The 15,156-nt window shown below is 43.2% G+C and overlaps 1 protein-coding gene across 1 annotated transcript in view; it reads left to right on the top strand.

The window, feature by feature from the left end:
• C4H10orf53 (chromosome 4 C10orf53 homolog) overlaps window positions 1-14,879 on the top strand; it is a 104,425-nt gene extending 89,546 nt beyond the window's left edge. The window contains exon 3 of the mRNA XM_077257196.1: window positions 14,412-14,879. Coding sequence (XP_077113311.1) covers window positions 14,412-14,476 — 65 coding nt within the window. The 3' untranslated portion in view covers window positions 14,477-14,879. The remainder of the gene's footprint in view (window positions 1-14,411) is intronic.
• The last annotated feature ends 277 nt before the right edge of the window (window positions 14,880-15,156 follow it).

Genomic DNA, 15,156 nt, shown 5'->3' with positions numbered 1-15,156 from the left:
ATAATCCCGCCCCCCCACCCATCACCACACATAATCCCGCCCCCCCACCCCATCACACATTATCCCACCCCCACACCCCATCACCACACATAATCCCACCTCCCACCACATCACCATACATAATCCCGCCCCCACCACATCACCACACAATCTTGCCCCCCCACCACATTACTACACATAATCCCACCCCCACCACATTACCACACATAATCCCACCACCCACCACATTACCACACATAATCCCACCGCCCACCACATTACCACACATAATCCCGCCCCCCCACCACATCACCACACATAATCCTGCCCCCCCCACCATATCACCACACAAAATCCCACCCCCAACACATCACCACACATAATTCTGCCCCCCTACCCCATTACCACACATAATTCCGCCCCCCCACCACATTACCACACATAATCCCGCCCCCCACCACATTACCACACATAATCCCGCCCCCCCACCACATCACCACACATAATCCTGCCCCCCCACCATATCACCACACAAAATCCCACCCCCAACACATCACCACACATAATTCTGCCCCCCTACCCCATTACCACACATAATTCCGCCCCCCCACCACATTACCACACATAATCCCGCCCCCCACCACATTACCACACATAATCCCGCCCCCAACACATCACCACACTATTGTTATTAACTTCATTTTAAGTTAATTTACCACCTGCGTAAGCGCTATTGAGTGTTGTCATTATTTACTTTAGTTTAATCACCAGCAGCGTTAATTAGATAGCAATGAGCGTGCCGAGCGTTAGATGGCTGGAAACATTACACTAGTACAACACAAACAACACTAGTATATTAATAAAAATATTCTAAATAATCTAAATATTTTTCTATCTACTGGCTAACACGGTGCAAAGATATATATCTTTCCTGTATCCTATATTATTATTCATTTAGGGCACAGACTGACTCCATGTTTTCTATATATTCTGTAAATTACATGCGTACATTATTTTTGTATCCACATAGATTCTGTACATGCACCATTTAGCTAATTACTATACATTTAGACCACTTATCAACAAATCTTTGTACAAGTGTAGCGTCAAATAGGTTGTCCCACAAACAAAACTCATCCTACAATTTGATGTGTTAAAAAAATATTCCTATGCTGAGATAATCTTATAAATGTGCCCCTGCTGTGTACTGTGTAATGGCTTTGCCTGATTGTCTAGTAACATTGTCTGATCATACCACATCTCCTGGGCAGGGGTGGATGGAGAGTTACCACAGATAATTTTTTAATCTACAGTTGTGCTCAAAAGTTTACATATCCTGGCAGAATGTTTGCTTTCTTGGCCTTTTTTCAGAGAATATAAATGATAACACCAAAACTTTTCCTCCACTCATGGTTATTGGTTGGGTGAAGCTATTTATTGTCAGTCTACTGTGTTTTCTCTTTTTAAATCATAATGACAACCCAAAACATCAAAATAGCCCTGATCAAAAGTTTACCTACCCCATTTCTTAATACTATACATTGCCCCTCTAACATCAGTGACAGCTTGAGGTCTTTTGTGGTAGTGGTGGATGAGGTTCTTTATCTTCTCAGATGGTAAAGCTGGCGTGCCCAAGCCTGGATGAACGTCCCACCCCGACGCACGTTTCGCCTGTTCTTCTTCCCGGGGCGTGAAGAAAGGAAGAAGAACAGGCGAAACGCGCGTCGGGGTGGGACGTTCATCCAGGCTTGGGCACGCCACAGGTAATATACCCATATATGCACTTTATCTCCGCTCCTATATGGCTTAGGTTATATATAGTTTACAAGAGTGTTCCTTCAGCTGGCTTCTCACTTAGGTTTCTTGATACCAGTGGCTGCATGTGATGCTGTATTCCAGGTTCACTGTGATTGTTTATTATCAGTGTTTAACTCTTGGGCCATTATGAGTGCGGTTTAATATTGATTATCCCGAATGCCTTAGCCTTGGTGATTTATAGTTGTATTGTGAGGTACTCAGGTGTCATTATTTTATATGTGTATTTTGTGAATAAAATTGATATATTTTGCATTCCTCGAGCCATTGGAATTTTTTTGGGTGGCTTTTGTGTATCGATAACACTGTAATTGCAACCTATCAATACCCTATCCTTGTACGACACTCCTGACTGTAAATATTTGCTCTTGTATGTATAGCTGTATTTTCTAGTGCGCCTCTTCGGCGATTAAATATGAAATTAATCTTGGGCTGCACTTTTATCTCGATCCACGAATCCCCACATCCGCACGCTCTGTTGATTATATCATACGCTACCCCAGGGTTGGTTCCTAACCCGATCTAAGCCTGCTGTCGGACGGGGCTTATTTTAAATGAGGAACTGGTGGCAGAATACCGTATTGTTTTAGTGAGGAACTCTGGCAGTGATGGCCGGGAGGTTTAGATATATATCCCCAGCCTGAACTGGTGAAATATATTCCCCCTCATTGGGAGCGCCTCACTAACTCGTACCTATAAGGGAAGCCTTTCCGGCAACTATTTGCCCTCGGTGCAGTTCCTTGACTGACCTGAGGCAAGTGGTGGAGCCAGAGAGCTGATCCATGCTGGGCCCTTCTTTCCCCTCCCCCGAGGTGAGCGATGTCAATGCCCCCCTTCACCTGTGAGATCCCTTACAGATAGCCTGGCATAGTCATGTTTGATTTATGTACTGTTTGACTTTACTTTAGAAACTTTACTTTATACCTGAAGTTGTGTGTTGTAATGAAGTCATGCGGGTCTCTTTCCTTGTCCACATGCTCAGCTGCCACTGAACCCCAGTCTCTACCCTCCCCTAGTTCGGGTAGGCCTGGGTTCCCCTCTGCGGTTCAAGGGTCCGTATTGTGTCCCCGGGGGACACGTGCCCCACGCCGTCGTGTTCGGTCATTGTGGGGGCATTTTTGGGCTGGGCTGCAGCAGCGGCTGCAGCTTACCACGACAGTTTCCTGTGCCTTTGTAGCTCACACATTGCCAAACTATCAGCGATCCACCTTCGTGATTTACAGTAGGAATGGTGTTCCTTTCATCATAGGCCTTGTTGACTTCTCTCCAAATGTAACGCTTATGGTTGTGGCCAAAAAGTTCAATTTTGGTCTCATCACTCCAAATTATCTTGTTCCAGAAGTTTTGAGGCTTGTCGCTGTGCTGATTTGCGTATTGTAGGCGAGATACTTTGTGGCATTTGTGCAGTAAAGGCTTTCTTCTGGCAACTCGACCATGCAGCCCATTTTTCTTCAAGTGCTTCCATATTGTGCATCTTGAAACAGCCAAACCTCTAGTTTTCAGAGAGTCCAATATTTCAGCTGATGTTATTTGTGGGTTTTTCTTTGCATCCCAAACAATTTTCCTGGAAGTTGTGGACAACATTTTTGTTGGTCTACTTGAGTGTGGTTTTGTTTTTATAGAGCACATGATTTTCCATTTGTTAATCACAGTTTGAATGCTGCTGACTGGCATTAATTCCTTGGATATGTTTTTGCTTCCCTTTCCTGTTTTATACAGTTCAACTACCTTTTATCGTAGATCTGTTGACAATTCTTTTGCTTTCCCCATGACTCACATTCCAGAAACGTCAGTGGCTGGATGAAAGATGCAAGAGTCTGTCAGGATTCCAGAAACTCACTCAGCTTTTATGCACACACACTGATTATAAGCAAACAGGTCCCAGGTGAGGATGTTAGCCATTCAAACCCATTTGTGTAATTTTCTGTGCAAGTTATCAGGCCAAAATCACCAGGGTATGTAAACTTTTGATCAGGGTCATTTGGATGTTTTGGGTTGTCATTATGATTAAAAAAATAGAAAACTCAGTAGTTTGACAATAAAAGGCTTCATCCAACCACTAACCATGAGTGGAGAAAAAGTTTTGGTGTTATCATACATATTTTCTGAAAAAAAAGGCCAAGAAAGCACAAATCCTGCCGTGGTATGTAAATATTTGAGCACACCTGTATATTTGTCGGATAACCCCTTTTAACTAAAAAACATTTCAGCATGATTCTGTAGGCATACATCTTAATAACAGACACCTAAAGTATGCATTCATATAAAGTACTACTCCATAGGAGGCGGTTCTTTCATCACCGGATAGGTATCAGTAATGTATGTTCCAAGTATTCAACAAAAAGTTGTAAGAGGGCATCACTCAAATATACATAAATATTGGGATCAATTTATCTCATACCAGGGATACCGTTAAGACTATTGAATATGAATATAAAAGCATTTAAAAAAACCAAACTGGCTGTAGTATATTAACTAGATGAAGTTAGAATGAAACAAGATCTCCACTGTCTATACATTTCATATTATATTACAAGGTAGCAACATGGATAATATTAGTCTAATGAGGGTCAACCTAATAAGCGCATGTGTAATCCATTCAGATAAAAATGTGCTAAAGTTCACAATGTAAATTCAAGTTCACAACAGGAATTCAAATACTTATGCGGATAGGCTAACTAAATGAAGAGTTGTCATGCAATAAAAATACTAGAATGTGTGGTAAATACATAGTAAACAACATATTGTTGACACAAAGATATAACAGCCTGAATGAAGATTCCCAAGTAGATAATGGGCAGGAAAAACTCCACATGTATCGCCACTATAGTTGTGGCTTCATCAGGGATCTCTCTCACTCTCATCCATCAAGGGTCTAGACCAGCGGTGGGCAATTAATTTTCCATGAGAGACCGTGACTGTTGTCGAGGGCCGAACCAATAGGCTGAAATTAATTCTGCTCAATATTAATATCAATATATAATTACATTATTGATAATTATATTATTAATTGTATCACTTAATATTGAGCAGAATTAAGTGTGCTGACATCCTCCTAAATATTGTTTGAAACCAAGTACAGCTCCTTCTGTATAGCGTATGAGCTCCCCACAGCCCCTTATATACTTAAGAGCCCTCCAAACAGCCTCCCTATATCCTGCATGAGCCCTACACAGCCTCCCTATATACAGCATGAGCCCTACACAGCCTCCCTATATACAGCATGAGCCCCACACAGGCTCCCTATATAGAACATGAGCCCTACACAGCCTCCCTTTGTATACTGCATGAGCCTCACACAGCCTCCCTATATATACACTGCATGAGCCCCACACAGCCTCCCTATATACAGCATGAGCCCCACACAGGCTCCCTATATAGAACATGAGCCCTACACAGCCTCCCTTTGTATACTGCATGAGCCCCACACAGCCTCCCTATATACTGCATGAGTGCCACACAGCCTCCCTATATACACTGCATGAGCCCCACACAGCCTCCCTATATATACTGCATGAGCCCCACACAGCCTCCCTATACAGGTCCTTCTCAAAAAATTAGCATATAGTGTTAAATTTCATTATTTACCATAATGTAATGATTACAATTAAACTTTCATATATTATAGATTCATTATCCACCAACTGAAATTTGTCAGGTCTTTTATTGTTTTAATACTGATGATTTTAGCATACAACTCCTGATAACCCCAAAAACCTGTCTCAATAAATTAGCATATCAAGAAAAGGTTCTCTAAACGACCTATTACCCTAATCTTCTGAATCAACTAATTAACTCTAAACACATGCAAAAGATACCTGAGACTTTTAAAAACTCCCTGCCTGGTTCATTACTCAAAACCCCCATCATGGGTAAGACTAGCGACCTGACAGATGTCAAGAAGGCCATCATTGACACCCTCAAGCAAGAGGGTAAGACCCAGAAAGAAATTTCTCAACAAATAGGCTGTTCCCAGAGTGCTGTATCAAGGCACCTCAATGGTAAGTCTGTTGGAAGGAAACAATGTGGCAGAAAACGCTGTACAACGAGAAGAGGTGACCGGACCCTGAGGAAGATTGTGGAGAAGGACCGATTCCAGACCTTGGGGAACCTGAGGAAGTAGTGGACTGAGTCCACTGTGTGCAGGAAATGGGCTACAGGTGCCGCATTCCCCAGGTAAAGCCACTTTTGAACCATAAACAGCGGCAGAAGCGCCTGACCTGGGCTACAGAGAAGCAGCACTGGACTGTTGCTAAGTGGTCCCAAGTACTTTTTTCTGATGAAAGCAAATTTTGCATGTCATTCGGAAATCAAGGTGCCAGAGTCTGGAGGAAGACTGGGGAGAAGGAAATGCCAAAATGCCTGAAGTCCAGTGTCAAGTACCCACAGTCAGTGATGGTGTGGGGTGCCATGTCAGCTGCTGGTGTTGGTCCACTGTGTTTCATCAAGGGCAGGGTCAATGCAGCTAGCTATCAGGAGATTTTGGAGCACTTCATGCTTCCATCGGCTGAAATGCTTTATGGAGATGAAGATTTCATTTTTCAGCACGACCTGGCACCTGCTCACAGTGCCAAAACCACTGGTAAATGGTTTACTGACCATGGTATTACTGTGCTCAATTGGCCTGCCAACTCTCCTGACCTGAACCCCATAGAGAATCTGTGGGATATTGTGAAGAGAAAGTTGAGAGACGCAAGACCCAACACTCTGGATGAGCTTAAGGCCGCTATTGAAGCATCCTGGGCCTCCATAACATCTCAGCAGTGTCACAGGCTGATTGCCTCCATGCCACGCCGCATTGAAGCAGTCATTTCTGCCAAAGGATTCCCGACCAAGTATTGAGTGCATAACTGAACATTATTATTTGATGGTTTTTTTGTTTGTTATTAAAAAACACTTTTATTTGATTGGACGGGTGAAATATGCTAATTTATTGAGACAGGTTTTTTGGGTTATCAGGAGTTGTATGCCAAAATCATCAGTATTAAAACAATAAAAGACCTGACAAATTTCAGTTGGTGGATAATGAATCTATAATATATGAAAGTTTAATTGTAATCATTACATTATGGTAAATAATGAAATTTAACACTATATGCTAATTTTTTGAGAAGGACCTGTATATACTGCATGAGCCCCACACAGCCTCCCCAATATACAGCATGAGCCCCACACAGCCTCCCAATATACTGCATGAGAACCACACAGCCTCTCCATATATACAGCATAAGCCCCACACAGCCTCCTAATATACTGCAGAAGCCCCACACGGCCTCCCAATGTGCAGCACGAGGCACCCATAGCCTCCCCTTGTGCAGCACGAGGACCCCATAGCCTCTTCTTGTGCAGCACAAGGCCCCCATAGCCTCCCCTTGTGCATCACAAGGCCCCCATAGCCTCCCCTTGTGCAGCACGGGGGCCCCATAACCTCCCCTTGTGCAGCACGGGGCCTCCATAGCCTCCCCTTGTGCAGCACGAGGCCCCCCATAGCCTCCTCTTGTGCAGCACGAGACCCCCATAGCCTCCCCTTGTGCAGCACGAGGCCCCCATAGCCTCCCCTAGTGCAGCACAACCCCATAGCCTCCCCATATGCAGAACAATGCCCCCATAGCCTCCCCATGTGCAGCACAACACTCCCATAGCCTCCCGTTGTGCAGCACAAGGCCCCATAGCCTCCCCTTGTGCAGCATGAGGCCCTCATAGCCTCCTTATGTGCACCATGTCACCCCCATAGCCTCCCCTTGTGCACCACAACATCCCCATAGCCTCCCCTTGTGCAGCACAACACCCATAGCCTCCCCTTGTGCATTACAACACCCCCATAGACTCCCCTTGTTCTGTACAACACCCCCATAGCCTCCCCTTGTGCAGCACAACACCCCCATAGCCTCCCCTTCTGTAGCACGACCCCCACATAGCCTCCCAATGCCCACCCAAACATCCCATACACATGAAAAAAAATGAACACCACATACTCACCTCGGTCCCGTTTCCCAGCGCTCTGCTTCTGTCTCATTGTCTCCAGTGCACGGACTCTTCGCAGCACACAGCTGACACGATGAAATGATGTCATTGCTTCAGCTGTTTCATACACTCATTGGTGGAGGAAGTGGCCGGAGGCTCCTCCTCCACCAAAGAAGTCAGACTCAATGCAGATGGAGACAGTGGGCACAGAGCGGCCCGTGGACCTCTGTTTTCTAGAGACTGCCAAAGGGCCGGATGTGGCCCAGGGGCCACACTTTGCCCAAGTCTGGTCTAGACTGATTCCAGAAGGTGACTGCTAAGTGTTTTACTACACACAGGAAACATATATTACTGATACCTAACCGGTAGTGGTAGAAATAAAATCCCAAGTGTGGTACCTTAAGGCCATGTGCACACGTTGAATATTTGGATGCTGACATTTCGCCACCATTTCTGCAACTCTTGGCAAGAAAAAGGCAGCAGGAAACATGTACATTTTTCTGCATTTCTGCATGCAATTTTCACATGTGTTTTTCTAGTGTTTTGGACAGTAATGAATGCTTTGCAGATAGATAATAAATATTATATAGAAAGACAGACATACAGTCATGACCGATAGTGTTTTCACTCATGAAATTAATCCAGAATATTAAATTTTTCTCCCTGAAAATTATCTTAATTACACAAGTTTTGTTATACATGTTTATTTTTTGTGTCTATTGGAACAAAACAAAAAAAGACAGAGAAAAAAAGGCAAATTGGAAATAATTTCACACAAAAACCTCAAAATTGGCTGGCCAAGATTGTTAGCACCCTCAACTTAATATTTGGTCGCACACCCTCTGGACTAAATAACTGCACACAATTGCTTCCTATAGTCATCAACAAGCTTCTTACACCTCTCAACAGGAATTTTGGACCACTCATCTTTTGCAAACTGCTCCAGGTCACTCATATTTTAAAGGTGTCTTCTCCCAACAGCAATTTTAAAATCTCTCCGCAGGTGTTCAATGGGATTTAGAAATTTAGACTCGTTGCTGGCCACTTCAGAACTGTCCAGCACTTTGTTTCCATCCATTTATGGGTGCCTTTTGAAGTATGTTTGGGGTCATTGTTCTGCCGGAAGACCCATGAGCTAGGACACAAGCCCAGCTTTCTGACACTAGGCACTACATTGCCACCCAAAATCCTTTTGTAATCTTCAGATTTCATGATGCCTTACACACAGTCAAGGCAACCAGTGCAATAGGCAGCAAAACAACCCTAAAACATCTTTGAAACTGCACCATATTTGACTGTAGGTACTGTATTCTTTTCTTTGTAGGTCTCACTCTGTTTTCGGTAAGCAGTAGATTGATTTGCTTTACTTTCTTGGTCTCATCTGTCCACAAGACGCTTTCCCAGAAAGATTTTGGCTTACTCGCATACATTTTGGCAAGCTGCAGTCTAGCTTTTTTATGTCTGTGTCAGCAGTGAGGTCCTCCTGGATCTCGTGCCTTAGCGTTTCATTCCCTTCAGGTGTCAACTGATAGTTTGTGCTGACACTGATGCACCCTGACCCTGCAGGACAGCTTGAATTTCTTTGGAACTTGATTGGGGCTGCTTATCCACCATCCGGACTATCTTGTGTTGCAACCTTTCATCAGTTTTTCTCTGCCGTACATGGCCAGTGATATATAGTGATTAGCTACAGTGCTATGGGTTTAAACTTCTTGATTATGTTGTGCACCGAGGAGAAATGAACATCAAGATCTCTGTAGATGAACTTGTAAGCTTGAGATTGTTTATATTTTTCAATAATTTTGTTTCTCAAATCCTCAGACAGTTCTCTTCTATTTCTGTTCTCCATGCTTAGTTTTACACACAATGCAAATACTGAGTCAGGTGAGTTTTAACGAGCATCACAGGCTTGAAACAAAGTTGTTTATCACAATTTTGGAAAGGTGTCAACAATTTTGCCCAGCACATTCTTTGGGGTTTTGTGTGAAGTTATGTCCAATTTGCCTTTTTGGCTTATAACAAATAGTGTAATTGCAATAATTTTCTGGGAGAAATACTTCATTTTCTGGAACAATACCAAGGGTGACAACATTTTTGACGATAACTGTGTAGACATATAATTGCACCACCCCCGACTATTATAGAATTGCACCCTGTGGCACTTATTGGACATATTTTTATGATTACATAAAAAATGAAGTAAAAATGGTGTCTCCCCTATTTTTGATAACTAGTAAAGGTAAAGCAGACAGCTGATTGCTGATATTATCATGCCGGAAGGTCCGTGGTTATTGTACTCTCTCCAGCCTAAAAATAGCTTTCAGCAGCCTCAGTAGTGGTGCATTGCATTAGATGCACCAATTGTGGTGCTTCACCTTCGCTCTTTACGATTGCCCTGGTGGCAATCGGTGTAGTGGTAGTTGGAGTTGATGTCAGTTATGAATTGTTAAAGCTCACAACTGGCATCAAGCCCTGGTATTAGTAATGGAGTGGTGTCTATCAGATACCCCTCATTACTAACCCAATAATCAAAAATAAAAACACAAAAAAAATTTGAAAAAAAACTCCCAGGCTCATTCCCAGATTCACCCCCCCCCCCCCACCCCCCCAAAAAAAGCCATTCTGGTCTGCTGTAGTCCAAGAAATCTGCCGTAGTCCACAAATGGAAACCTGAAAAACATAAAGAGAGAGAGGAAAAAAACAAAACACTGTCCTTCGTTCACCAATTTATTAGAAAAATGTTCCCACGCAGGTCCGATGTAGTCCAAGCAAATCCCTCAAAGTTCCCCGAATCCTCTATGCAAAGCATATGTAGCCTCATTCTTACAGTAGGTTCCATAAGCTTTAGCAGCAGCCACACTCTGGTCTCACTGCGCTGCTCAAGACCCGGAGGCTCTGAACTGCGATAACATCAGTAATTATGCCACTCATCAGAGTCACTGGGTCTCACAGAGAGCAGCGTGACTTGCTGACTCTGATGATCACCGCTGTTCAGAGCTGCCGAATCTTGCACAACTGGCGTCCAACTCAGCGGCTGTGAATAGCAGTAACGTTACTTACTGCTATTCACAGTTGCCAAGTCCAGATTGGTGTAACACTGAACTACATCGTACCTGCATCTGAACATTTTTCGTAATAAATTGGTGATGTGCCACTTCTGGAGTGGCTGCAGGCAGGTATTTTTAGACTGGGGCCCAATAACCATGGATGTTCCCAGCCTGATTAATATCAGCTGTCTGCTTTAACTTTGCTGGTTATTGAAAATCGTGGGAACCACACTACGTCATTTTTTCATTCATTCATTCGTTCATTCATTCATTTAATACAAAGCTGTCCAATAAGCTCCACAGGGTGAAATTTGTGTCAGTGGGTTGTGTAATTATATGTCTATAAGTCTGTCGCTCTGTTTCTATGTCTGTCTATTGTAGTGCAGCGGTATCCACGCTGTGCAGTGATGAGACAGTGACCCAGGAAAAGTTCAAAATAAAGTGTCTTTTAATATTCAGCTTACTCGCAAACAGAACATAACTCGGATCCTCCAGATCGCAGCCGGGAAAACAAAGATAGTCTGTGACCTGTTGCCGTGGGTGACTGCACCACTGTGTACCCTGAGGGTGCCACATTTTTTTGCTCCACTTGGCCCTATGTTGCCTCACACAGGTAATGCTCTGCAGCGCCGACTGCTCTGCCTGCTTGCAAGACCAAAACTGACACGCCCAACCCTCTGCTGCAAGGGTTTTTACAATAACCTGTAGCCGTTGGCCACATGGAAAACCCGGCCCGGGGGAGGAAACGGACCAACCCCACTACCTTCCGTCCGTAGTCCGTTTTAAAAATAAAAGCCCATGACAGATTTTTCTAAATCTGCCTTGAACAAATAGCTTGTCCAAAGCCAACACTCACTTTTATTCTGCATTGCAATCACATCTATACCTGTGACTGCAATGCACTTCCACAGACTTCATATGCTTCTTTACGCATCCTGGGGGACACATAGCGACCCTCGCATATAACACTGGTGTAACGAATACCGGGGATATTTTTATCATCCCACTGCTCCACCAAAATGTCAAGAATCACAGGGGAATATTTTTATTATCCCCATTTCTGACACCAATATGTCATGAACCAGGGTTGTTTGGTTGGCCCCAGTTCTTTTCTGAAGGGGATTTATCTATATCCCACTTCCCAGTTCCGGTTTGGAACTTGCTGCTCTCTTGCCCCCCCCCCCTTACCCTCAGGTGAGACAGGGTACTGCACCTAGGATAATTAGTTGCCGGAAAGGCTGCCTTACCATGTACTGGCTAATGGGCACTCTGCAGCGAGGGTGATATAACTACTCCTACTCAGGCAGGAACAATAATTATCAACGCTGTCTGTCACTACCAGTTTTCCCAACAGCTCAGGACACTTTCCGCTGACACCAGCTCCTATTCCTGAATTGGTAATGGGTCAGGAGCCAACCCATTTAGTAGTGTCATTTACTTCAGAGGACGTGACAGTACGTTATAGAACAAGGAGAAACAAAGCTAGTAACTTTATATATTTTACTCCAAAAGGTAGGCAGTGTTTACAAAAGGGTAAAAAGATATTACAAGAGAAGACAAGTATCGTATGTACAGACAATTACAAAAATAGCAGGGATTAAAGGTGAAAATCAACTTACAGTTATTTTTATATCATTCAATGGTACGCTATGTTGAGGCGGGGGGAGGGGACCTTCCCAAAATCATCAGGTCAGATTGCACAGCCTGTCGTAGCTGAATCCCCTGGCAAAAGATCCCCCTTGTCTGGGCCTCTTGAGTTTTATACCTTTGCCCAAAACTAAGGGACTCCCGCCCCCCCCCCCCCTCAGATGACCTCATGGGGTGGGCAGAACTATGGAATGCACTCCCCTTTTCACAAGGACTGAAACCCTATTAATTTCATAATTCGGGGTGGAAGTCTCGTTGACCGATGGCGGGACCATCATCATTCTGGTTTTGAAATTCATTTTCTATTAAGTCTAAACATGGTGCGGGAGTATGACCTGTTTAAGCAGAAATCCATTTCTGTGACTGTGCTGGTTCTGGACCCTAGAAAACTCACTGGCTGGTAGTTCTACCTATGCACATGCCAAAGATGTATTTGTCCCACTTCTATCATTACTCGGTGATAAGATATTTACATTTGCAAGGACAAAGAAACAGTAGTTTTTCCATGTGCTTCTACTTTGTACTTTCAGTTTAGGGCCAGAAACTACTCAGGGAGGGTACGCTGGTCTCACATTACAGTTGTATAGCAGGGGAGAGGGAGGGGGAGTGAAATCGCACACAGGCACATGCAGGCAGATGAAACTGCAGCTGAGAGCGCTGTATGTGTAACTGAAATAATAAGAAATTCTTCATATTTCCTGACAACCGGTCACTGCCTCACACTGTCTATATCTATTATCTATCTCTATGAATCTGACAGAAAAAAGATTCGCCAGAAATCCGCATGCGTTTTTACCGCAATTTTACCGCGTTTTTACCGCGTTTGTTATGCGTTTTTTCCCAATGCATAGAATAGCGGGACAAACAGGAAAAAAACGCATCATGAGCACAAAAATTGCATAATGCATTCTAAATGATAGGATGCATAATGCATGTGCTTTTAATGAGTTTTTATAGCGAAAAAACGCACGAAAAAACCTGAACGTGTGCACATACCCTGACAGTATGGAAATCTCACAAAGGGAGAACTAAGCAAGTGCAAACAAATGAGCAGACGAAGATGCAAAATCAAATAACCATATGTTTAATACAAAACAATGCAGGAAAATCGTTACCATATGAATGTGCCCCAGGGTTGCCCAAAGCCAGGGTGCATTTGACTCTCATATTGCCACTGAGACCAAATAGGTCATTATTATCTATTTCTGTAGCATTCACTGATGTCTAAAAATGTATGCAAAAAATGTAAGCAAGTACGCCGCAAATCCACAATCATTTTTGTACCTGCGCTTTTGTAGCATTTTTGACTGACTTCAATGTAAGCCAATGGGTGAAAAAACACTGAACAAATGGACATTCTGCAGATTATTTTCTGCACCATATCTGCCTGTCACAAATAAGCAATGTGTGCTTGACACTTCAGGATTCCCATTCACTTAGGCATCAGGATTCCCTTCAGGTTTTGTTGACAATTCCATTCGGCAAATATGCAACGTGTGCACATGGCCAAACAAGTCATTTAGCAAATCCAAAAATCTTGCCGTTTGCACACTTAAGTTGGGGTCACATTTGAGAGAAACTCGCATGAGTCTCGCGTCTCAATACCCGGCACTCGGACCAGAGCGCTCAGCTGCATAGAAATACACTCAGCCGCACACACCGGTCCCGAGTACAAGCGGCAGTGCCGGGTATTGAGACACGAGACTTGTGCGAGTTTCTCGCAAATGTGACCCTGGTCTAAGCCTTATAGTGGGATGATACAACCTGTTCTGTGGTAATGCCTATATTTATAGCGCAGGATTACATTATTGAGTAAAGAGTTAGCAACAAAGCTACTTATTTACAAAGTATTGATACATACAGATTCAGCCCCACATGCTGAAGAGTGACCAGAACTCCTGCAAAAATGGGAAAAATATTGCTTGATGGCTAATCTATAGCTTTATTTTTGTGTTGTAGGAGGTGATGGCAAATTGGACCCACTCTGCGAACAAGCAAAACATGCTGTGTTAAAGGCATATTAATAAATATTACGTTTATGTTATGTAATATACAAGATGGGAAAATAATAAAATTGTTACGTAAATTAGAAGGTACTATAAATTACTGCTAATTGAAACGTCCGGCACAATGGTGCCTAACACTGTCAGTGCAATAAACAGTCAAATGTATCAACAGATTTGATCTATTGTTACTTTTTAATTATCTATACAACGTAAATTCTGTATTCGTTACAAAGCACAATGATCAGTACAGGAGCTGAGTTCCCTGTCTCTGTAATTGCTGTGACAGAGAAAGGGACTAGGTTAGGTCCAGAGATGAGCCGGTCATCTCACGTTCTCCATAGGGAGCAGTCTAGTGCCAACACAAGAAGCTTACTCATGTTAAATGCTAACAAGAACCAGAACTTTATTATTCAATTTCAGCTTTCTTTAATCTTTTAGTAAAAAACTGAAGTAGAACAAGCAATTTTGCTACTTGAAACAAGAATACTTTATGAACTTTATAGACCTATTCTTGAAGCTCAATATTTAAATTGAATGTGTCACCAGATTTCACAATGCAAACTGCACACATTACTAAATAAATCTGCTAGCCCTACTAAGGATGCTGTATTTACTGTGACAATTTGTCAGAATGACTGTGTAATCAATCCTTTGTGAAAGTTTATCTGATTCTCTGCTCATCTCGCCTGACTGACAGC

This window comes from Ranitomeya variabilis, chromosome 4 (genome assembly GCF_051348905.1).
Source record: "Ranitomeya variabilis isolate aRanVar5 chromosome 4, aRanVar5.hap1, whole genome shotgun sequence".
NCBI classification, from domain to species: Eukaryota; Metazoa; Chordata; class Amphibia; order Anura; family Dendrobatidae; genus Ranitomeya; species Ranitomeya variabilis.
Note: the sequence above shows the minus strand (reverse complement) of the source record. Positions and strands in the feature narration are given on the sequence as shown.